Genomic DNA, 22,411 nt, shown 5'->3' with positions numbered 1-22,411 from the left:
GTATAATGAGCAAAATGCCCCCTTAAGATCCAGACACAAAAGAGGGTCATGAAAGACAAGCAGTACAATCATTCAAAATGTCAGCAGTGTGCATTTGTATAGCGAAAGGTCAATTGATTGGACTCATTGAAGATTACATTGATTAGTACTCAGTCAAGGCAGCAAGAGTAAGTTGGCCTGTAAGCATGTAATACACAGCAGGGCAAAATTTGCCAATCATCATTTTGCTTTTTTTTTTGAGGTTTCGGATGTCTGGATCGTTGCCATATTCTAATGGTTTTCTTCTTTTTTTTATTATTCTTTTATTTCAGCAAATTTCTAGTTTAACAAGATGTTTTCCATTGTTGCTTCCATTATTAAATTGAAGCCCCTATTGAGCAGTCCTCACTTGTCAAGAGATATCCTGATTCAAAATACTTTGAGATCTGATTCACACCAGCTTGAAGGAATCGGCCTTACTTTACACATAAAGTGTTGACTGGCTAATGTACAGAATTATTTCTCATGCAGAAGCAGCCTTTACACATGGTTTTCTAAGCCTGCAAGTATTTGAAGAATTGGAAGCATAACTGGTCTGTGGCTCAAACATATGCTGATCAGAGGTCTGCTTTTGCTTTGATAAGTCTATGGAGAGTCCATGAAACATGTGTTAATGAGGTCCTTGCAATGCCTATGTGTGTGTGTCTGTCTAGTTACAGGAACCTGGCGACAGAGCATGAGACCCTCATGCAGAAGTACCTCCATCTACTCCAAATCGTGGAGACAGAGAAAACGGTTGCCAAGCAACTTCGACAACAGATAGAGGATGGGGAAATCGAGATAGAGCGACTAAAATCAGAGGTAACTTGCTTTGTAATTTCATGCTAGTAACACCTGTGAGTGCGTGTGTGTGTGTGTGTGTGTGTGTGTTTTGCCTTACTGTGTGGTGTGCAGAGGAGACAGAGAGAGAGAAAAGATAAAGTGAAAGTAGACAGGAACAGAGGCTAAACACAGAAAGGGGGCATAGGACAACGGTCACAACCACAATGCTGTGAGGTCATGGCAAGCATCGAGTTTGCAGCACCCCTGTGACGTCCTTGTTAGAAACTGTTCAGTGCTTTGTATCCTAATTATTCAGTCTAAACTAGATCAAATGCATCTCTCTTTAATGTGCTAATGGCTCCAATAGCTCCAATTGAATTGAATGTTTTCAATATGCATGAATCAGCTTCTATTGTACCTGATAGTGCAGTCTGTACCAGAACATGATAATCTACTGTCTCACCTTCTATGCTAAAACGTGTTGTAGTAATGGATTTTGGTGGTTTTGTTTCATTTCAGTCCTTTATTAAAAGCTGTTTTTCTCGAGTCTTTTCTTATTTACTGCCCACTGTCCAAATACATGCGTCATCCTAATAAATGAAACAGGTTTGAATAAAACAAAATAGGAAACATTTTGATGCTGCTCATACAGTTAATTCATATATAATTTCTTTGATACGAGCTAATGGATGGCAACAAAGTTGAAAAAAATGTAATTTAAAAATGCTGAATAAAACATTCATAACCATAATAAAAACATATAGTGGAGTGAGAGAATATGACCTGACCAAGTTCATGACTAAGATTTTAAGAGTATAAGGTACTCGTCACTCACTGAGTGAATGCATCACCAGTTTGTGTTGAATTTCAGATTGCTGGACTGCTCAAGGACAACGAGAAGATCCAGTCAAATCCAGAAGTGCCACCCAGTGAGGATGATACAGAGATCAAGAAGATCAAAAAGGTGAGATGTGACTGCTTTGTTGTTGAAAACAGAAAGCCCAACTGTCTTTGTGTGCAGTTTTCTTCATTAAGAATAACTAAAGCAATGCAAAGAGGAAGACCAAGTAGGAGAAGGGAGAGGTGAGACGGTTATAGCAAAGTTTGATCTGTTCCAGCAGAGATATGTATGGTTTCTGAAACAGCGTTTAAAACACTACATCATCTCTGTGCACCGGCAAGTTTTTATTTTTAACCTTAATTTATTCAGGAAAGCTTCATACTCACATTTATAGCAGGGCACTCCTCATCCACTACAACCAATGGCCATGCTTGGATTATGAATGCAGAGGCCCCTGGGCACATAATCTTAGAGGGCCCCTGACTGCAATCCACTCTCCTCACACATATAAAGGATTTACACTGACAGGCTACAGCCTATGACCACAACTTTAAGGACAATATCAGCACCTGTAGATATAATCTATCATACAGGATTTACAATACATGATTGTAACAACAATACTTTCCTGGGCCAGCAGCAACAATATCAACATATCAGCCTACAAAGAACATACTGCTCTACCTCCAACAATACTTTTCTTATTTATGATTCAGACTCTTCTACCAATCTCTCTCTAACACACACACACACACACACACATACATACACACACACACACACACACACACACACACACACACACACACACACACACACACACACCTTGGAGAGAAGAATGAGAGAAAGCCTACCTCATGAGGTCTTCTTTCTGGACTTTCATCTCGAATACTCCTCCAACACATCATTAAAGTCCAAATGAGTTGACTCTGTTGCCAGTACTGATAAAGAGCCCGGGCGTTGTTGCCTCATCCTTGATCAGTTCATTTTTTATTTTCGTGATGTGGAAAACCGGGTAGAAAGTAATAAATTGTGGGGCTGCTATACTGGCAACCTACTCAGGTGGAGATGAGAGTGGGGCAGGTGAATAGGTGTCAGTCGCAGGGCTGTGGCTCTCTGACGCTCAGCTGAACCCAGTGGTTGCTGTTGCCTCACTGTCCTCCTCCTCTTTGACGTTAGCATCGTCCTCTCCAGGCTCTTTGCTAATGCTAACAAGCCAAGTAGCCGACTTTTGAACAAAGTGGAGACAGATAGTTTGTTTGTTAGAATTTCAGTTTCTCTCGGTCCTTTTCTTTTGTCTTTCTCTCTGCTGCTCCACTTCTCCAACGGTTGTTTTCCATGATGTTTTAAGATGTTTTTGCGACCAGACGGCTTTGCCACTAACACATCCATGCTAAATTCCCACGGGCACCACCTAACATAACCTTTGACCTGATCTCTGACCTACAGTAACTCGTCATCATCAGCAAACCGATCATAGTATTTTTTTATTTGCAAGTAAAGTAACTCTGCATTCATTAGTATTATTCATTGGTCATATTTCAACATACTTAAAATTGATTTATATGATTTGATCAAAAAAAAAAAAAGAAAAAGAAAAAAATGGAGTTTGGAGGCCCCCTAGAGGTCGGGGGCTCCCGCGCACCGGACCTGTGGATAATGGGATAATTATTATTTGCTAACCTTGTCCTGTCTTCAGCTCTACCAGCAGCTGTCTGCTCCTTAATAAACCTGATAATTGTGCAGTCACCCTTAGCAACAGAGAGCGTTTTACTGCCTTTCAGCTCATTGTTTTGTTTTTTGCGAATCACAACTTTACTGTTTTGGTTCTCTCTCAGTGCTCTCGTTGTTTCCAGCTGTCCGAGTGACAAACTAGCTAGCTGGTGGACATAGTGGAAAATGTAGCAACCTAATGAGTATATAGCCTACTGTATTTCCCTCGGGAGTTGGTGAAGACCAAAACGGAGCTGAAAGGAGAATGAATATTGAATTTACATTTCTCAGGTCAGGAGAAACTTGAGTCCAAATGTTAATGCTAATGTCTGAAGGATGTGTGAACAGACAACAGTATGCTGCATTCTCCACCGCAAGTTTTTAAGCTAATTATGTGCTAATATTGTGTTTAAAGTTTATTATGCTGCTCATTTACCTTGTAAAGTTGGAAATCTTTGTTTACTACCAGGAAGGGTTATCTTCATCTTACAGGTGCTTTTTTATTATTCCACATTATATAACATTTTACACATGGAGGCAAAGAACGATAATTGTCTTGCATCTGGGATATATAACTCTTTGGAATCCACTTTTCCAGACCTCATTTCAGTTGTAATACTGTTTATTGTCACATGATGACATCAGTTGTAAACATATGATAAGTGTCATACAAAAATTAGGTATCATAGTAGGTCAAGTAAAGTATCAGATTTTTCCAAACCTTATGTATGTAGGTTAATTTGTAAGCTGGCTACACTTTTTCTTCACAGGTCCAGAGCTTCCTGCGAGGTTGGATTTGCCGCAGGAAGTGGAAGACCATCATCCAGGACTACATTCGTTCACCCCATGCCGAGAGCATGAGGAAGAGGAACCAGGTGGTGTTTAGCATGTTGGAGGCCGAGGCCGAATACGTCCAGCAACTCCACATCCTGGTCAACAACTTCCTGCGGCCACTCCGCATGGCCGCCAGCTCCAAGAAACCACCCATCACCCATGATGATGTCAGCAGCATCTTTCTTAACAGGTGGCTGGTGGTGAGACTGGTTGTGATAGTGGTGTGACAGTCACAGTGAGAGCTGCCTACAGTTATGAACAGTAGCACATGACCACTATTTTGCTTATTTGTTTTATCAGTGAGACCATCATGTTCCTCCACCAAATCTTCTACCAGGGTCTGAAGGCCAGAATAGCCAGCTGGCCGACACTGGTTCTGGGTAAGAGACACAGAGATGACTCCTCAGTCACCTATTCAGTTCCTTATTTTTGTTGGGATTTGTTGAAGGATCAGTTCACCCAAATAGGCCCCAAAAATGTATATTCTGCTTCACTTTACAGCTGACTTGTTCGACATCTTGCTGCCCATGCTGAACATCTACCAGGAGTTTGTGAGGAACCACCAATACAGCCTGCAGATCCTGGCCCACTGCAAGCAGAACCGAGACTTTGACAAGCTGCTGAAGCAGTACGAGGCTAAGCCCGACTGTGAGGAGCGGACACTGGAGACCTTCCTAACTTACCCAATGTTTCAAGTAAGATTCCTGGGATACAGTGTTGAGCATTATGTTAACTTTGCTGAAGTAATTATCTTAATGTGCTTAATGTGTTTTGCCTGCATGTTAACAGTAAGATTCATGTCAGTATCATAAAGAAATCCAGGGCTTTCTTTTAAATCTGATGCAACAATGGTGGCAGTTCAAAGTTTCAAACGTCTGAGTTTGAATTTTATCACAGTTAAACCAACAAGTGTAATGTCTCTAAACACTGCACAGGTCCAAAATGCCTCATACCTCCATGCTTTAAAATCACATAGTGTTCTCTGACATATCACTTTTGAGTTGGACCTTTACAATAGTACCTCATTAGGCCAGCCAGCTTCATTTGAATGGATCGTTGTGTTCATTAATTGCTGGGATTTATGCAGCTAGATTTAGGGTCTTTCAGAATTCTGACAATATTTGACACATCTTCTGGTTTGATTTAAACTGGACCAATGGTTTCAGGAAGATGTCATTTGAGTATAATATGTTGACTGCTATTCGTGGCTGAGGGCAGCAGGTGTGACATTTAAACACCAAAGTACATCATTATCTTTACAACATTTACTTCCCAACTCCAAAGTGAAAAGTTGGAAATTTAAGGTTTTATTGAATATTTATTGAAATACTTCATAGTTTCAAGTGTATTAGTAGCTCACTGTTAAAAAGAGATTATCAAAGCTATAGTTAATGCAACACATTTGTATTGATTTCAGAGATGATCTTTCAGCCCTTCAGGCAAATTCTAGACAGGCCTCATGACCAACTAATTACCAGTCCAGGGCCATTAGAGTCAAATGCTTCTAAAAAGCTTTGAATCTTTTGACTTTTCAAAGTTTGAAGTTTACATTTTAACAGAAAAAGTGGTTTTAAGCATGTCACACTCCCTCTATGTCTCTCAGATCCCTCGTTACATCCTGACGTTGCATGAGTTGCTGGCTCACACACCCCATGAGCATGTGGAGAGAAACAGTTTGGACTACGCTAAGTCAAAACTGGAGGAACTTTCCAGGTAAATCCTCTGTTAGTCGGTCAAGCAATTGAAAATGTATTGTATGTTACATCTCAGTGTGCTTGATTGTAGGACTTACATTGTACACTCACATTAATTTTGCATTGTTGTTCATCATATCACTGTGACAGTCTGAATGGCAGAGAGTGCTGATACTAAACATGTTGTTAGAAACATTCTCTATTCTGGTTTACAAAACTGTTCCAAGCTAACTCTATAGGCCAGTAAATTGTATGTTTGACTCATGTAATTAAATCACCTGCGATTAAAAACATATTATAAAGCATGTACATGACACAGGTATATCTACTGTATCAGATTCATAAAGCAATTTTGTCATCAGTCCTCTTAGATCAGGTAAAGTGATCATGGACCAAAGTGACAGTCAATACAGCTTTAACTGTGAAGTACTTGAATCCATGATTGTTTTTTGTCCTTTCAGAATCATGCATGATGAGGTGAGCGAGACAGAGAATATCAGGAAGAACTTGGCTATTGAGCGGATGATTGTGGAGGGTTGTGAGGTGTTGCTGGATACCAGCCAGACATTCGTTAGGCAAGGTAAGTTCGTTTCACTGACAGGGAAAAGATGACAATTACATTGTCAATTACATTAAAAACAGGAATCTGAATGTTAACCCACACTCACAAACTTTGTAAATACTTTGTGCACTTTGACCTGCCAACACCTGATACAATGTCACCTAATGATTAAATGACACATCACAAAAGGTTTTTTGAAGGTTGGACACGTCAACAACACCAACAACATCAAGCTCAAAGTCAAGGTCATTATGAAGAGCTGAGAGGAAATTGCGTATTTTTCCTCATGTGTGTTTATATGTGTGCGTGACTCCACAGGTTCTCTGATCCAGGTGCCGATGAGTGAGAAAGGCAAGATCACGAGAGGCCGACTGGGCTCTCTGTCTCTGAAGAAGGAAGGTGAGAGACAGTGTTTCCTCTTCTCCAAACATCTCATCATCTGTACCCGAGGCTCTGGAGGAAAACTTCACATCACTAAGGTACAGCAATATTGTAACTGAGACGGCATGGTAAAAAAAAAGAAAGAAAGCTTTTAGCACACTATCTAATAAAACAGATGAAAATTCTGATTTTGAAGTTTGGAATTACATTTCCATGAGGGTAACAATGAAAGTTGTGAAGTATTTAAGTTAAGAGAGCAATTTCGTTTTCAAAAATTAATAATTAAAATATTTAAAGTTAAAATTATACACACACCTCCACTGTCTATTAGCTGGTAACATGCTGTATGTGACTGTGCAACCTTTCACCCCTATCACAGAATGGAGTGGTGTCTCTCATAGACTGCACACTGATGGAGGAGCCAGAGGGGACAGATGATGAGTGTAAGTTATGACGTACAGTTCAGTTTGTTCAAATATTTTCTCAACATACTGCAAATACTGTCTGTACAAGTTTATATGTACTGAAGAAGTAGATTAAACATCAAGTTATCACCTCACATCACCTTGCATCACTTCAGTAAACACAACTTGCAGCAACTTCAGTCAGTGATTGATAAAAACTGCACATGCTGTGTTTCTGTGGGGCCAGTTTTTAATCTAATACAGTCCTGAAGTCTCACAATACTAACTTCCATGATGAGCAGAAGATATTATTTGCCCTTACTTGCTTGAAAATTAATGAAGGTAGCAGAATCTTTAAATAAGCATAAAGTGATGTATATACACAGAGTATGTTACCCACATCCCATCAACTTTAATTTTTGAGACAAAATTTGCAATTTGTGTTTGTTGTGTGAGGCTGAATTTTCACTCCCTAACACACTGATGAAATTTATAAAGAAATTGCATCCTTTCTACCTTTTTCCCTTCATTCCCACAGTAACTGCTGTGTTATGGGGTAGCAGGGATAGAGTGAGCAATTACAATAAAACAGTTTGTTAAAATTGTAAATGAATAACATGTTACATTATTCTCTGACTGAGCAGATTGTTCCTTTGAGCCCTTTGGATACAAACCTGACAATTCTTCAAAATAATCCTTCTTACGTGAACTTTTTTTTCCTCAAACGATATTGTCTCTTTACTCACCACCATTAAATTTAACCAACACAGTCACACTCATAATTGTTGACTGGTGCTAGTTGCACATGATTTAATCAAGATAACCACAATAGATCATCATGCAATGGTCGACAAATGGATCAACAATTTTTTTTTTTTTTTTAGCTTATACTGTAAGTCGTGAGGGAAAGATTCTGATAGAATGGTATTTTTCATGGTAAAATGGTACAAATCAATATAAAAATCCGTCACTAACTACAATTTAAAAATTATGATTGGCCCTCACAGAGCTTTGAAATACACAGTCATGAATAGAAAAAGTAACTAAGCTTTGCTACGCCTACATTTTCTTTTCATTTTCTACATTTTCTTGTTTATTCCTCTTTTTAAGAGTCTTATAGTGTAATCTGTCAGTGTATTTTATTCTCTCCTGTTAAAATAAAGGTTGTTGAATTTATGCTTTGCAGCCAAAGGGGAGCGGAGTGGCCAGGACACAGAGCACCTGGACTTTAAAGTGATGGTGGAGCCCAAAGACGTCCAGCCTTACACCGTCATCCTGGTGGCTTCATCCCGACAGGAGAAGTCAGCGTGGACGAGTGACATCAGCCAGGTATGCCTCCTCACCTGTGTTCAAGTATTTAATACTGAATACAGTATGTTCCAAATAATCACACAGCAGGATTGTGAGGTGCAAATTTTACTTAGGCATGTCAGCAGTCATTAGATGAGGCGTTCACACATAAAATCAGAGCTCAGACTGGAGGCTACAAACATCGAACGCTTCCTCCATATCATGAGAGGAAGCATAGAAGGGTAGCATTGAAACTTACTTAAAGTGACTAAACTCTGTGTTAATCTACAGAAATTGTTGGTCAGTTAGTGTAGAAGTGAAAGTTGGATACAGCATCAACAATTATGGAGAAAAGACTGTGCTATTTACATTCTTCTTGAGAAGATTTTTAATCTTTACTTCAGTGTGTTTCTGTGGTTCCACGAGGGATCTGATGAATTTTGAGACAGAACATAATTTAAAGAATCAGAAGAGGAAAGTCCTTCGGTTCATGGCCTTTATCGCACCTGATTGTAAGGATAGAAACTTAACTTATGTATCATCCACAGGTTTGTGAACTCACTCACCCTCTTGTGCTTTTATACTCACAGCCCTTTCTCTGTCTCTTTGTTTGCATTATTACAGTGCATTGACAACATCCGCTGCAATGGTCTGATGATGAACGCCTTCGAGGAAAACAGTAAAGTCTCCGTGCCACAGATGATTAAGTGAGAGACAGATGCTACACAGCAATGCACATACATTATACATGCACAAACAGAGACTGGAATCAGCATTACATAGATACATGACAAATTCATGAAAAATGCATGTATATATGTGCCCAAACTCACACATATACCTCTATACTACTACACATAACCTATTCCCTGGGCTCTTACCTTGACAATAACAACTGCCTAACCCCAAACTTTAGCCTTACTTTAAACTGCCCTTTAAACAAGTCCTCACACAGATAGAAATACAAGAGCAAAAACATTACAAAACCACCACTAGAAATTTTAGAGCCCCCCCAAGTTCAGCTCAATGGCAGCTCTGACACAATAAACACAATCCTTTGCATGGTCTAAGGGGCCCTGAATGATGGAGTCTCGCTAGGAGTCTGACCAAAAGTTGATCAGACTCCTAGCGAGACTCCATCATTCAGGGCCAAAGACTTTACAACCTACTGAGACCTATGCAGGGCTAAAACTACTGTACTTTGTGGAACATTTTTAGGTTTTGCATATTCCACATTTTTATTCTTGTGGTTTAAATGTATTAATCATCAAATTACTGTCAGATAACTGCAAAAAATATATATTTTTTAAATATTTTTTCCTACAGGGGAAACAAACCCCTTCCCATGTCAGTGTTTGTGTTCTATCCACTAAGCTACACATGACCAGAAAATATCTACATACCACTTGGCTGCATAAGTACTGGAAGGCAAATCCCTTTGAGTAACATTCCTAACCCCTCTTGCCTTCCGACGCAGGTCAGACACCAGCCTGTACTGCGATGATGTTGACATTCGCTTCAGCAAGATGATGAACTCCTGCAAGGTGCTGCAAATCCGCTACGCCAGCGTGGAACGCTTGTTGGAGAGGCTGACCGACTTGCGCTTCCTCTCCATCGACTTCCTGAACACCTTCCTCCACTCTTACCGTGTCTTCACCAGCGCCGACGTAGTGCTGGACAAGCTCATCACCATCTACAAGAAGCCCATTAGTGCTATCCCTGCACGGTGAGTGATCCCCTGACTGAGTTGATTCCAAGAGGGTTACCAAAGTTTGAAGATTAAACTTCTCTGGTCCCTGTGTGTATGTGTGATGTGTGTGCTTTACCGCATATTTCATAGTATGCCTTGTTTTAATTCCAGATCTGTGGGGAAGTTGACCACTCTAGACTATAGTTCATTAAAAGAATGTCTTTAAAGGAGCAGTCCAACATTTTGGGTAAATGTGCTTATTATCTTCTTGCCAAGAGTTACATGAGAAGAAAGAGACCCCTCTTATATCTGTCTGTTAAATATGAAACTACAGTACAATTAGGAAACAGTTAGCTTAGCTTAGCATAAAGACTGGAGACAGGCGGATACAGCTACACTGGGTCTTTGCCAGGTGCCGCTAACGTTCACCATAATTAGCACATTATATTTTATGTCTCTCGTCCAAAACCAAAGTCTCTTCTGGTTACCTAATAAACTCAAGGTGATCACTCAAGTCTTGTGCAGATCACAATACCTGGCCCAAAATTGTTCTGCCACTTAAAACACCTTAAAACCACAACTTGTCTTAACAAGTTAACAAGATATACAGACAATATAATATGATAATTAGTGAGTTTTAGAGGTGCTTGTGGGCAGAATACTTACCCTCAGACCGAACTAGGCTGGATGTCTCAATTGAGATTAAATTGCAAATCATGCTAAGCTGCTGGCAGCTGGTAGCTGTAGCCATGGCCTATTTTCTGGACAGATACGAGAGTGTTACCACCCTACATCTAACTCTCAACTAGACAGCGAACAAGTGGTACTTCCCAAAATAAAAAACTACTGGTGCTGGCGAGCACTGCTACAAAGACAGGTCGGATTACTCTGAATGCCAGTATTTGATGTGTGTCTTTTCAAACCGACATGAGACAACTAACTTGAGTTTCAAGTCCATCTAAAATGTGATCAAGCCTGTGTTGTATCAGTCCATCTCTGTAGCAGTGTTTGCAATTGAGATTAAGTTTTTTCAAAGTTATTGTAGTCCTTTTTCATGAAATGTTTTTTTATAATTTTGTCCATCACTGCACATTCTTTACTAGCACTGCTACACAGCAGAGCTAAAAATCCTTGTGTTACATTAAACTCCCCCAAGCGTTTCTCTGCGAGCCCAGTCCCTGCAGCTTGTCACAACTGAAAAAGGAACAAAGTTTGAGATTTCCACATGTTTTCTGCTGAAGATGCAGCAACAGTGCTGTAATGGTGCAGTGAAATGGTGGGACTTCCCTGGTGTTTGAATTTGTCTTGGCGCTCACTTGGACTGTCTGTAAGTACCTCATCATGCTATCATATCTTGTCCAGGTGAGAAGGGACCAGAGAGGAGGCAGTGAGAGGTCACACCGACACGTCGTCGGTCCACCATCACAGTTAATTGGGTCCTGCATCCACCCACCTCTCCCTAACCCCTCCTCTTCTTTCTCCTTCCTCTCTTTACCCTTTTCCATTCTCTCGCTTTTATTTTTCTTTCCACAAGTCTGACCATCCCTCTCTCCGCTGCACTGTCACCATGGCAACCCTTCACTCTGCTGCAGGACCCCACCCTCTCCTTCTCTCCTCATCTTCTCCCTCCCTCCCTCCCTTCCTCCCTTTCTCTCTCTCTCTCCCTTTCTCCCATCATCTGCAGCGGCTCTACGGTATTAAATATTGATGGTGGTGTTTTGCACCCAGACTCTCCTCTCCTCCCCTCCCCTCTCCTCTCCTCTCCTCTCCTCTCCTCTCCTCTCATCTTAGCTCCTCTCCTCTCATCTCCTCTCCTCCTAACCCTTACTTCTCTGGTTTCTCCTGTTAAATTATCTCTTCTCGTCTTTCCTCTTCCCCACTATAAATCTGTCCTGTCTTGACTTTCCAGTTTGCTTTTTGTCCGTTGTCTTTCTTATTTTCTTTTTGCCTCATCCTTACCTGCCTTACCACCATCCCTCTCTTCTCCACCCACCCTACCTCTTCCTTCCCCCATCCTCATATTTTCTCCTCTCATCTCCTTTCTTTTACTGTTTTGTGAATTTAGGAGAGGAGACCCAACATGGCTGCAGCTAACACCATACAGGGCTGGAGGCTTCCCATTCGCCCACTCCCAGCCAGCAGCCTTCACTGTGGTGGAATTCATATCCACTATGTTGCTCCTCTCTCGCCCCCTCCCTCTCTGTCTCACTGTTTTCGCCCCTGCTTTTTTTTTTTTGCATTGCACCTCTATGTCTTTCTCCCACTTTCCCTCTCAGTCTCTATCTGGCTCCCCTTTTCACTCTGTTTCTCTCTCCCCGTGTCTCTGTGGGCCTCCCCTGGGCTGGTTGCTGTTGGCAGCACCCGTGCCTCCCACACTGTCACTTGACATGCTATTTATAGGCCTTCAGAGGGGGTGGCTCTCAGTGCAAGGAGGATGCTGTCTTAAACAATGTAGCTTAAATAAAAGAGGCAAGAGCTCCAGAGGAGCCCTGTGGTTAATGTGTTCCCTCTCTGCTTCTGTGTGCAGACACCAAGAGCACCACACACCCCCATTTCTCCCCTTTCCACTGTCTCCTATTCAAGCCACTGAAATATTCACTCAAAGTGTTGTTTTTTAGTAGTGAAACTTCCTCTTGTTAATGTTCATCCTTCTGTCTTTTTCACGCGTCCTTTCGTTTTCTCCTCTTTGATTCTCTCCTTTCCTGCAGTTCTTTGGAGCTTTTCTTTGCCAGCAGCCAGAACAACAAACTCCTCTACGGCGAGCCACCCACGTCGCCGCGTGCCAGCCGCAAGTTCTCCTCCCCTCCTCCTCTCTCCATCACCAAGACTTCCTCGCCCAACCGACGTCGCAAGCTTTCGCTCAACATCCCCATCATCACAGGGGGCAAAGCCCTGGACCTGGCTGCACTCAGCTGCTCTTCCAATGGCTATGCAAGCATGCACTCCACCATGTCACCCTTCAGTAAGACCACCCTCGACATCAACAAGCTCTATGTGTCTAGCAGCATGGCCAGCAAAATCCCAGACGAGGGTGAGCCCAAAGCCGAAGGCAAGGCTGACGAGTCTGTCCCCAACAAGCAAGGTCAGAATCACTGTCCAAGGGATTTTGCTCAGTTTTAATGAGGTTCTCGTGTACTGTGGCAGCAGCTTTACAAGTTCCACTGTCATGCTCATATCTGCTACTGTATGTATCCTCTGTATTCCATTACACTTGTGAAGCGGTGCTGATGTATATTTTGGTTATATAAAGGAAAAAAAATTTTTTTAAACAGTATCATTTCGGATTGAACAGCAAAGGAGCAGCCAGCAGAATCTCAAATGTGGTTATAAACATGGAATTGTAATTTTATATCAGAAAAAAAAGAATGACAATGACCATGAATGTCTTTTGGGTTAAAATTTTTTACAATAAGTGCAACTGATCATAATTATCGACCATAAAGATTTTAAAATGACTCCTTCGTCCAGACTTCATGGGCTTTGTAGTTTCCTCAGTTTTTGTCTAGACCTTTTGTTTTCTTCTCTGTCCCAACCTTGCCATTATCAACTCCCAAACCCTAACCCAGTGGTTATGTCCTCACATTTCTTTATCACACAATTCCTTTGCTCTCTTTCTTCTTGATTTTGAAACCCTTTTTTTTCTGTCCAGATCTGTCGGTGAGAGAGGAATGCGATGAAGACCCAAGTCAGAGTGACGAGGCAGAAGCTGAAATGTCTCCTCCAAAGTCCCCGTCAACACCTAAGAACGTCAAGTCAAAAAACTCTGGTACAGTGTGACTCCATACTCAGCCATTGTGTTGTGACCCAGAGTTGTGCCTTTAAAGATGCTGTATGTCCAACACTTGTTTAGAACCTCTTGTGATCTACCTTTGAATCCCAACCCACCAGTTAAAAAAACAAATTAGTTGGCAAGAAATGAGTGAGAAAGAGTGTTTTGGCGAATGAAAATATAATAAAATAAGATCAATAATAATAAAAGAATAAATAAAATAATAATAATAATATGCTACATCCACCATTGAATACTTCTAAGGGTTAACCAAGGGATGACTGAACCAAATAATATGAAATGAGCAGTTACACTGAAATGACACGAAAATTTAAAAGTGCAAATTTCAAGTTGAACTGCACTGACCAGAGTTGGAGGAGAAATAACACAATTTTGGCCTTTGGATTACCGGTTAGGCCGGATATTTCCTGACTGTTTAAGGGTCAACAGCTTGAAGTAATAGTTCAAAGTTTTGGGAAATGCACTTATATGCTTTCTTACCGAGAGTTACATGAGAAGATTGATACTCTGTCTGTGCGGTAAATATGAAGCCACCACCAGCACCTGGTTAGCTTAGCTTAGCTTAGCAAAAAGAGTGGGAACGTGGAAACAGCTAGTCTGGCTCTGTCTGAAGGTAACAAATTCTGTCCAGCATGTCTATATCTCACTAATTATTACGTCAGATAAAAGTTACACATTATTAGTTTTATGAGTACAAAGTGTAAAAACAACACATTGTGTTTTTATGGACGGTTATGATATGGACTATTTTTTGGTCCAGAGCAGCAATTCTGTCAAGTCTTATCATCACATGACGTTGCCAGGCAACCAGGGGAAGCCCAGGGAGTAGTTGTTAATTTGTGAACATGAAGAGGTGCTAGATGGATGGTGTTTGTTTGTTTGTTTTCAACAGAGCCAGGCTAGCTTTTTTCAATTGTTTCCAATTTTTATGCTAAGCAAAGCTAACTAACAACTGATGGTAGCTTCATATTTACCATACACACAGGAGAGTGGTACCAATCTGCTCATCCAACTCTTGCCAAGAAAGCAAATAAGTGTATTTCCCTAAATGTCAAACTATTCCTCGAATACATTCAACTTTGCACATTTTTCACACTGACATCTTATACTTCCTATTAACATTTCAAATACTGGGAAAAATAATAAATTTTAATTATTAGCAGGGAAAACTGTGTAAACAATTGCAAATTTTAGGTCCAAGCCATGTTTCTGCATTATACCAATATCAAAGGCAACAGAATGTGTTTTTACCATCGAACATGCCTCAGATCTAAAAAGATGGACACTGCACAGTCAGCTTGTGCACGTGAGAAGTGTTAAAAGGCTGAGATTCATAGAGTTCAATAAATATAGCCACAGCAGACTTATAGCAAACTTTTTTCAGAAAACGACAAGTGTAATTATAGCCAAATAAGGTCTTGATAAAAACCACCCACAGCCTCCAAGCCCTCCCCATACTGCACAGAGAGGGAGCATCCACCCCGTGGGTAGTCAAGCACAATTCATCCCCAGTGTGTTCTCTTCCCACGGTGCTGGATACAAGGGAAGCCAGTACCTTGTGTGAGTAGGTGGAAGGAAACCTTGTACCTTAGCAACGATGTGCGTGTTCTTCTATACCGCCCCCGGCTGAACGGAGGAAGGCAGGGAGAAAGGGAGGGAGTGAAGGAGGAAGGCAGTGAGGCAGACACAGTGGAGTGTACACCGTCACTGCCACGAGCTGCAGGACACACTGTGCTGGGTCTGTTTTAGCTCTCTGTTGCCCTCTCCTGGTCAACAACTTAGTTCGATTATACACATATCCACAGCTCTTCACAAAGGGAATCGAATCACCTTAATCGCCACAGAGGCTCAGAAATGCCCTCTGAAAGGATTGTAATAATGGTATATTTCAGAAAATAGGAACTGTTTTAAATGTAGTGAAAGTTTCTCAGAACAATAATGAAGAGTTAATTAGGGGTTTAACTTTACATCTGTGTTTGTTTCCCTCCTTGTAGAGTTTTCCCTGTTTTCCTTCAACAACGGCATGGTGGTGTCATCTTGCCGGGAGCTGGACAATAACCGCAGTGCCCTTTCTGCTGCCTCGGCCTTCGCCATCGCCACTGCTGGTGCCAACGAGGGCACGCCAACCAAGGAGAAGTACCGTCGTATGTCCCTCGCCAGCACAGGTCAGTCACATAAGGGCATGGTGCTTCTGTTGGCCATGACACAAGCTTGTTGAGGACTACCTTTACGTTTCCTGTGTGTGTTGTAATAAAGTGTAATCTGATCACAGAAACAGTGACGAAAATCTGTTACAATGTGTTGCCTCCAAACACACATTGATGAGTTAACATGACTGTGAATGTAATATCTGGTTGACTTATCTAGCCTCACGTCTGGGAGAAATAGACATTTAGATTGTGACACATACTATAGATCATATAACTTTTGCTCCAAAGCAATTGTCTCATGACCACCAGGGGGGGCTCAGACAAATTACAAACTTTACAGTGAGTGCTTCCTTCATTTACATTCACACATCATCACATTCCTAATCCCATTACTTACATTGTCAGTATCACTTCATGTACTTTAAGATTACAGTCTACTGCACAGAAGCAGTAAAAGCTAAGGGGGGAAGCTTAGGCTAAATGTACATTTATAGTTCTTGAATGATGTTTCACTGGTCTCGAAGACTGTTATATCTTCTTTTTCTGAATCTGAAAGCAAAATAAAACATTAAAGAGAAATCATTTAAATAATGATGATCTCATGTTTGTTACATTCAGTTTGAATGTAATTTTGTTAAACTGGTCCCAGGTTTTCCAACAGACCAGAGGAACGGGGACAAAGAGTTTGTTATCAGAAGAGCTGCCACAAACAGAGTCCTGAACGTGCTGCGTCACTGGGTCTCCAAACACTCGCAGGTACAGTTCACCTTTCCTTCTTTCCCTTTCTTTGTTTCTTTCCCTCTGTGCCTTTCCAGAAGAAAAACACTTCTGTAATGACACTGTTCTTGTTGTTGTTCCTGTGCTGGTCCTCAGGATTTTGAGCTGAACACAGAGCTGAAGATGCGGGTAATTGGTTTCCTGGAGGAGGTGATGCATGACCCAGAGCTCCTGACACAGGAAAGAAAGGCAGCTGCCAACATTATCAGGTTGGTTTGCTGTTACCATCGCTTCATCGCACACACAGTCATATATTGCACGTCTGTTTGTCAGCACCCACAAGAAAAAAAACGTTTCTGCAAGAATACCTCTGATGCCAACAGTCAGACATTGTGATAAAAACAGAAACTGGAGAAACAGTACATCAACCCAGGTCCCGGCCTAAATATAAGCCCCAGTGGACTTACACAAAATACACCCGGACCCTGGCAGTGGAGCTTCAGAAAGTAGAAACTTTTCACTATTTCCTCTAAGCAGCAAGTATATTCTGTTCCACTTGGGAAGACAGAACAGGTTTTTCCATTGGACCTGGCAAAACCAGTATGGTGTGCAAACTAACTAACCTGTCAGCATTGTTGCTAAACATTATAAAACTGTGGAGCTGAAGCCAAAAAAAAGAAAATAACCAGAACTAAATACCCAGTGTGAAGTTCAGCACTTTTCATCGGGTCAGATCCATTTATGTGGATTTAGGTCACAGCGATTTTTGAGAAAACTGTCAAATAATGGCACTTTTGTCATTTTGTATGCAGGACTCTAACTCAGGAGGACCCCGGAGACAACCAGGTCACCCTGGAAGAGATCACACAGATGGTGAGGGAAAAATTACAAAAGCTTTTTTTAGTATAAAAAAACCTCTTCTTGAAATGACTGGTGTTACCTATAAATGATTTATGCTTTAGTTGTGATAATGCTTTTCACTCTGTGTGTGTGTGTGTGTGTGTGTGTGTGTGTGTGTGTGTGTGTGTGTGTGTGTGTGTGTGTGTGTGTGTGTGTGTATGCGTGCGTGTGTGTGTGTCAGGCCATGGAGGACTGTAAGACTGAACCGTTTGAGAGCCACTCTGCCCTGGAGATAGCTGAGCAACTCACACTGCTGGACCACCTGGTCTTCAAGGTCATCCCCTACGAGTGAGTACACACACACACACACACACACACACACACACACACACACACACAAACGCACAGGCACGTACTCTATAAAATAAAAAACATAGTGGGAGGGAGAGGGGAAGTGTACACAGTGAATGTTGGTGTGTTTTTCATTGTTGATTATTTGAAAACATTTTTTTTTCCACAGGGAGTTCTTTGGTCAAGGCTGGATGAAGAATGACAAGAACGAGAGAACTCCGTACATCATGAAAACAACCAAGCATTTCAACGATGTATGTGTTTACACTGATAGATAGATAGATAGATAGATAGATAGATAGATAGATAGATAGATAGATAGATAGATAGACATTTTTATCATTATGTATTTTTCTCTTTTTTTGTTAGATCAGTAACAGGATCGCCACAGAGATCCTGCAGTGGGACGATGTCAACATGCGTGTGGCCGTGATCGAGAAATGGGTGGCAGTGGCCGACATCTGCCGCTGCCTCCACAACTACAATGCCGTGCTAGAGATTACATCCTCTCTCAACCGCAGCTCCATCTTTCGCCTCAAGAAGACCTGGCTCAAAGTCTCCAAGCAGGTATCAGTCATTTCTGACATGTTCTTCCAGCTGTGAAGTTAACCAGCTTTTGATAGGGTTCAAAGAATTTTCAGGTTTTAACTTTAGTCTTTTCCTGAACGTCCTGTCGCTTCTCCAGGCTAAGAAATAGTTGTAACTCCTCATAAAATCACAACATGTCATTTTTACATTTTTCTTTGCAGAATCAACAAATGAGAAACAAGTTCTCAATTAGTGAGCTTTAGCTTGGCTGGCAGGTAGACTTTTACCTTTTCATACCAGGCTAGCTTTTTCCCCCTCCTTCCAGTGTTTATGCTAAGCTAAGCTATTTCCGAAATGTCAAACTTTTATTTTTAATAACTAACTATCAAAAATGAAACACAACATTTTGCAAGTGAAACAAAATAAATGGAGGAGAACAAGCTCTTAGAGAGGCTGTTAATGATAATTTTGAATAACGTTATCATCATACAACTCTTGTAAACAAAAGATTTCAACTATATTTCTGGTTCCTGGCAGTAACAGTTTTGCTTTGATCGGTTCTCTAGACAAAGACTGTGATCGACAAGTTACAGAAGCTGGTGTCATCAGAGGGACGGTTCAAAAACCTGAGAGAAGCTCTAAAGAAGTGAGTATCCAACGCTCTTCTCTTTCCTGTAGCGTGATCACACAGGAATTTTGTATATTCCGTATTAATTCTTTGTTTTTATTGCTCTTTGTGTGTGCATCTGTACAATTTCCGTCTCCCTCTAACCTGTCTGGTGTCATCAGCTGTGACCCTCCCTGTGTTCCCTACCTGGGAATGTACCTGACGGACCTGGCCTTCATCGAGGAGGGAACACCCAACTACACAGAGGACAACCTGGTCAACTTCTCTAAGATGAGAATGGTATGGAACACCTGTGTGCTGATGTACATACGTTACATTAAACCTTCTACTGTTTCTTGTTTGTGTCTAGTTCATCATTTGTGTTACTTTTCAGCAACCTGTGCATCTGTGTTCATTTGCTTATTGTCTACTGACCATGGTACTTGCTGACGATACTATCTGCAAGGTTGAATTTTATATAATTTTCCTTTCATTTGTCTTCAGATATCTCACATCATCAGAGAGATACGTCAGTTTCAGCAAACAGCTTACAAAATCGATTATCAACCAAAGGTGAGATTACATTTTACATTTCCAAGAGCTTAGTAAAAATAAACACTTGCATTTCAAGTTTAAGATAACAAAATCAATGACATTGTGCACTCTTTATTCTAGGCTTCTGGGTGTAATGTATACCTGTGATTACTAATCAGTGATTGATAATGAACAATATGTAGTAAACCTTTTTTCCTTCCATACAACAACACTACCAGTTATTCATATAATTTCGGCAGATATCCTCATTTTAAGTTTTTTGTTCTGTCCTGTTTGCAAACCAAATAAAAACTGAGCAAAAATACTCACTCACCTGTAAAGTGCCTTGAAATAATATATTTTATGATTTGGCACTATAAAAATAAAATTGAATTGATTGAAACAAAGCTATTTTAGAGAGATATGACTTGCAGGCAGAAAACAAGAGAATGGACAGCAGCACACTCTTACCTCTGGTGCCTTTATTCCAACATACTGTATAAAGATCAAGTTTTTGTGAAACAAATCACATGCTCAGTTGGGCTCAGGGCTGACCAAAATTTTTCATTAAAAGCAAATTCACAAAGAAATAGAATCCAATTTTTAAGTAAGACAGGGTTAATAGGTCTGTTGGCTAATATAAATGAATGACCATGGGCTAAATGTTATATATTTACACTAAAAGCAGGTGTGCGTGCTCTCATTCAACATATCCATTCTACATGCAAAGCCTGCAAAAAACAAGGAATCATCCAAAAACTGCTATGATTGTTTTCTTTATTGCTTTAGGTGGCAAAGTACTTACTGGACGGTAGTACAGTGCTCGACGAGGAAAGTCTGTATGAAGCGTCTCTGAGAATCGAACCCAAAACTTCAACCTGAAGAGGATCTCTCTCTGTCAGCCCTCATATGGAGTGTACAGGAACAATATATCATAATGTACATATACTATTATTTGTATTAGACACAGTAGGCTGTGCCCTTCTAGTATGTGCTCCCCAATGGACTCGTTGTGTATAATTGTTATTAGAGACTGAGTAGAAGCCCAGAGAGGTTTTATTTATATAGTTACAGAGTATTTATATGTTATTTATCGTCTGAAATACCATTTTATGATGAAGTTATTTTCAACCACAGAATAAACAGATGAGAGAGTATATAGACATGATATTTAGTCACATCCTAATGGGAACACGCAGTGTAAAAAAGACGGTCATTCATGAGAGATGGCGGTCATATTTGTCAACACGATCAACTCCCACTTTTCTGCTCAGATGTCAGAGTCAAGAGAGAACTAAACTTTATTTAAACCCCCCATACAGACATTCTGCCTTATTAGTACAGAAGCCATTTCTTCAGCCTCTTTGTCCTCAAGTATGAATCTGCTAATCCTCTCGCTGCATGATCATTCATGTAAAGTTGTACTCCTTAAGAGTTCTGTCCTGGTTGATTTGAATTCAACCACTAACAATTAAAACTACTATATAGAGAGGTAGTTATTGAATGTAAATACATTGAATGGCTATTGCAGAAAAAAGTATCAAGAATGGGGTGTGATCTCAGAAAAATCTTAAAGATTTGAACTTTAAGGTTTTGAAGTTAAGACATTTTCTTAGAGCTTTAACTCGGAGAACTAAAGGAGGTGAAAAGTGGGACTGCTGCAGTGGCTAAAGCTGAATCATGTGCTCCGATGTTTTATGTAGCCACTGAAACATGAAGACATTTAGTAGTGTCGGAGTCAGACTGACACACCCGCTGATTGGGACTGACCTGGAACACGTTATTAGTGTGGAGAGATGGGTTTTTATGCTTTTGCTTATTATCACCTTATTCCCCTGGTGGGCAACGTGATGTATATACAGTATAAGCACCGGGCAGTGTATGTAGCAGATGTATCCAATATTGAGCCACTTCAGGAAGTTAAATTCCCAGCTTTTACACTCAGTGAGAGCATAGTTTTTATGGTTAATCCTCTTTGGCCAGTGCATTATGGTTTTGCCTTAATCATGAAATGGATTATATACCACAAAAGTATGTAAACTATTTTGTTCTACGATTTGCCAATGAAGCAGAAATATTTGCTGTGTACAATATTATGTACAGGCAGTCCGATGCATTTCCTAATGTGCAATGTGTTAAAAACATATCCCTTGAAATGTGTTATCCTTATGATCGTTCAACTCTGTAATAACTTTTCTGTGTATGATACTTTAAAACAAATGTTGAAAACAACTTATAAGTGTAACACATTCTGTATCCTGTCTATTCCAATGTGTTAGCAGGAACTATACAGTAGTAATATTGTGCTTATTCTTGGAATATTTATATGTATTTTTTACAGGCTTTGTATAGAACAACACCTAAAGCTTAAGTGGCAGGCATGTGCCACTTTCACGTGTTTAAATCAAATCTATATCTAGAACAGTATGTGTACTGTATTTAAACCCCACCCTTGCACATGAATCTTTATCCTCTAACAGGCACATCAAATGTTTGCAGTGAGCAATACCCAGTGGTATGAGAATTATATTTCAGTCTATTTCAACAGCTTGAGTAGTATTTCCAGTTTTGTATAAAAGTGTATTCTTTCCTGATTACCTCTTGTTAATAAATCTATTCTTTCTCAGGGGGAGAAGTGTCTTGAAGGTTGCTAAATGTTTGTTTTTTTTACACTGTATTAGCCC

General features: G+C 40.5%; 1 protein-coding gene across 1 annotated transcript in view; it reads left to right on the top strand.

The window, feature by feature from the left end:
- LOC111221017 (ras-specific guanine nucleotide-releasing factor 1-like) overlaps positions 1 to 22,348 on the top strand; it is a 29,722-nt gene extending 7,374 nt beyond the window's left edge. Inside the window, exons 3-27 of the mRNA XM_022744340.1 lie at positions 693 to 840; positions 1,673 to 1,765; positions 4,126 to 4,379; positions 4,490 to 4,569; positions 4,691 to 4,884; positions 5,793 to 5,902; positions 6,345 to 6,463; positions 6,764 to 6,924; positions 7,206 to 7,269; positions 8,417 to 8,559; positions 9,145 to 9,227; positions 9,998 to 10,246; positions 12,919 to 13,292; positions 13,860 to 13,976; positions 15,995 to 16,165; positions 16,800 to 16,906; positions 17,024 to 17,136; positions 17,680 to 17,740; positions 17,949 to 18,055; positions 18,228 to 18,312; positions 18,428 to 18,625; positions 19,153 to 19,232; positions 19,376 to 19,493; positions 19,698 to 19,766; positions 20,517 to 22,348. Of these exons, the coding sequence (XP_022600061.1) occupies positions 693 to 840; positions 1,673 to 1,765; positions 4,126 to 4,379; positions 4,490 to 4,569; positions 4,691 to 4,884; positions 5,793 to 5,902; positions 6,345 to 6,463; positions 6,764 to 6,924; positions 7,206 to 7,269; positions 8,417 to 8,559; positions 9,145 to 9,227; positions 9,998 to 10,246; positions 12,919 to 13,292; positions 13,860 to 13,976; positions 15,995 to 16,165; positions 16,800 to 16,906; positions 17,024 to 17,136; positions 17,680 to 17,740; positions 17,949 to 18,055; positions 18,228 to 18,312; positions 18,428 to 18,625; positions 19,153 to 19,232; positions 19,376 to 19,493; positions 19,698 to 19,766; positions 20,517 to 20,609 (3,391 nt within the window). The 3' untranslated portion in view covers positions 20,610 to 22,348. The remainder of the gene's footprint in view (positions 1 to 692; positions 841 to 1,672; positions 1,766 to 4,125; positions 4,380 to 4,489; positions 4,570 to 4,690; positions 4,885 to 5,792; positions 5,903 to 6,344; positions 6,464 to 6,763; positions 6,925 to 7,205; positions 7,270 to 8,416; positions 8,560 to 9,144; positions 9,228 to 9,997; positions 10,247 to 12,918; positions 13,293 to 13,859; positions 13,977 to 15,994; positions 16,166 to 16,799; positions 16,907 to 17,023; positions 17,137 to 17,679; positions 17,741 to 17,948; positions 18,056 to 18,227; positions 18,313 to 18,427; positions 18,626 to 19,152; positions 19,233 to 19,375; positions 19,494 to 19,697; positions 19,767 to 20,516) is intronic.
- Positions 22,349 to 22,411: the final 63 nt, after the last annotated feature.

This window comes from Seriola dumerili, unplaced genomic scaffold, assembly GCF_002260705.1.
Source record: "Seriola dumerili isolate Sdu_G_001 unplaced genomic scaffold, Sdu_1.0 BDQW01000003.1, whole genome shotgun sequence".
In the NCBI taxonomy this organism is placed as follows: domain Eukaryota; kingdom Metazoa; phylum Chordata; class Actinopteri; order Carangiformes; family Carangidae; genus Seriola; species Seriola dumerili.
This window is presented reverse-complemented; position numbering and strand designations above follow the sequence as displayed.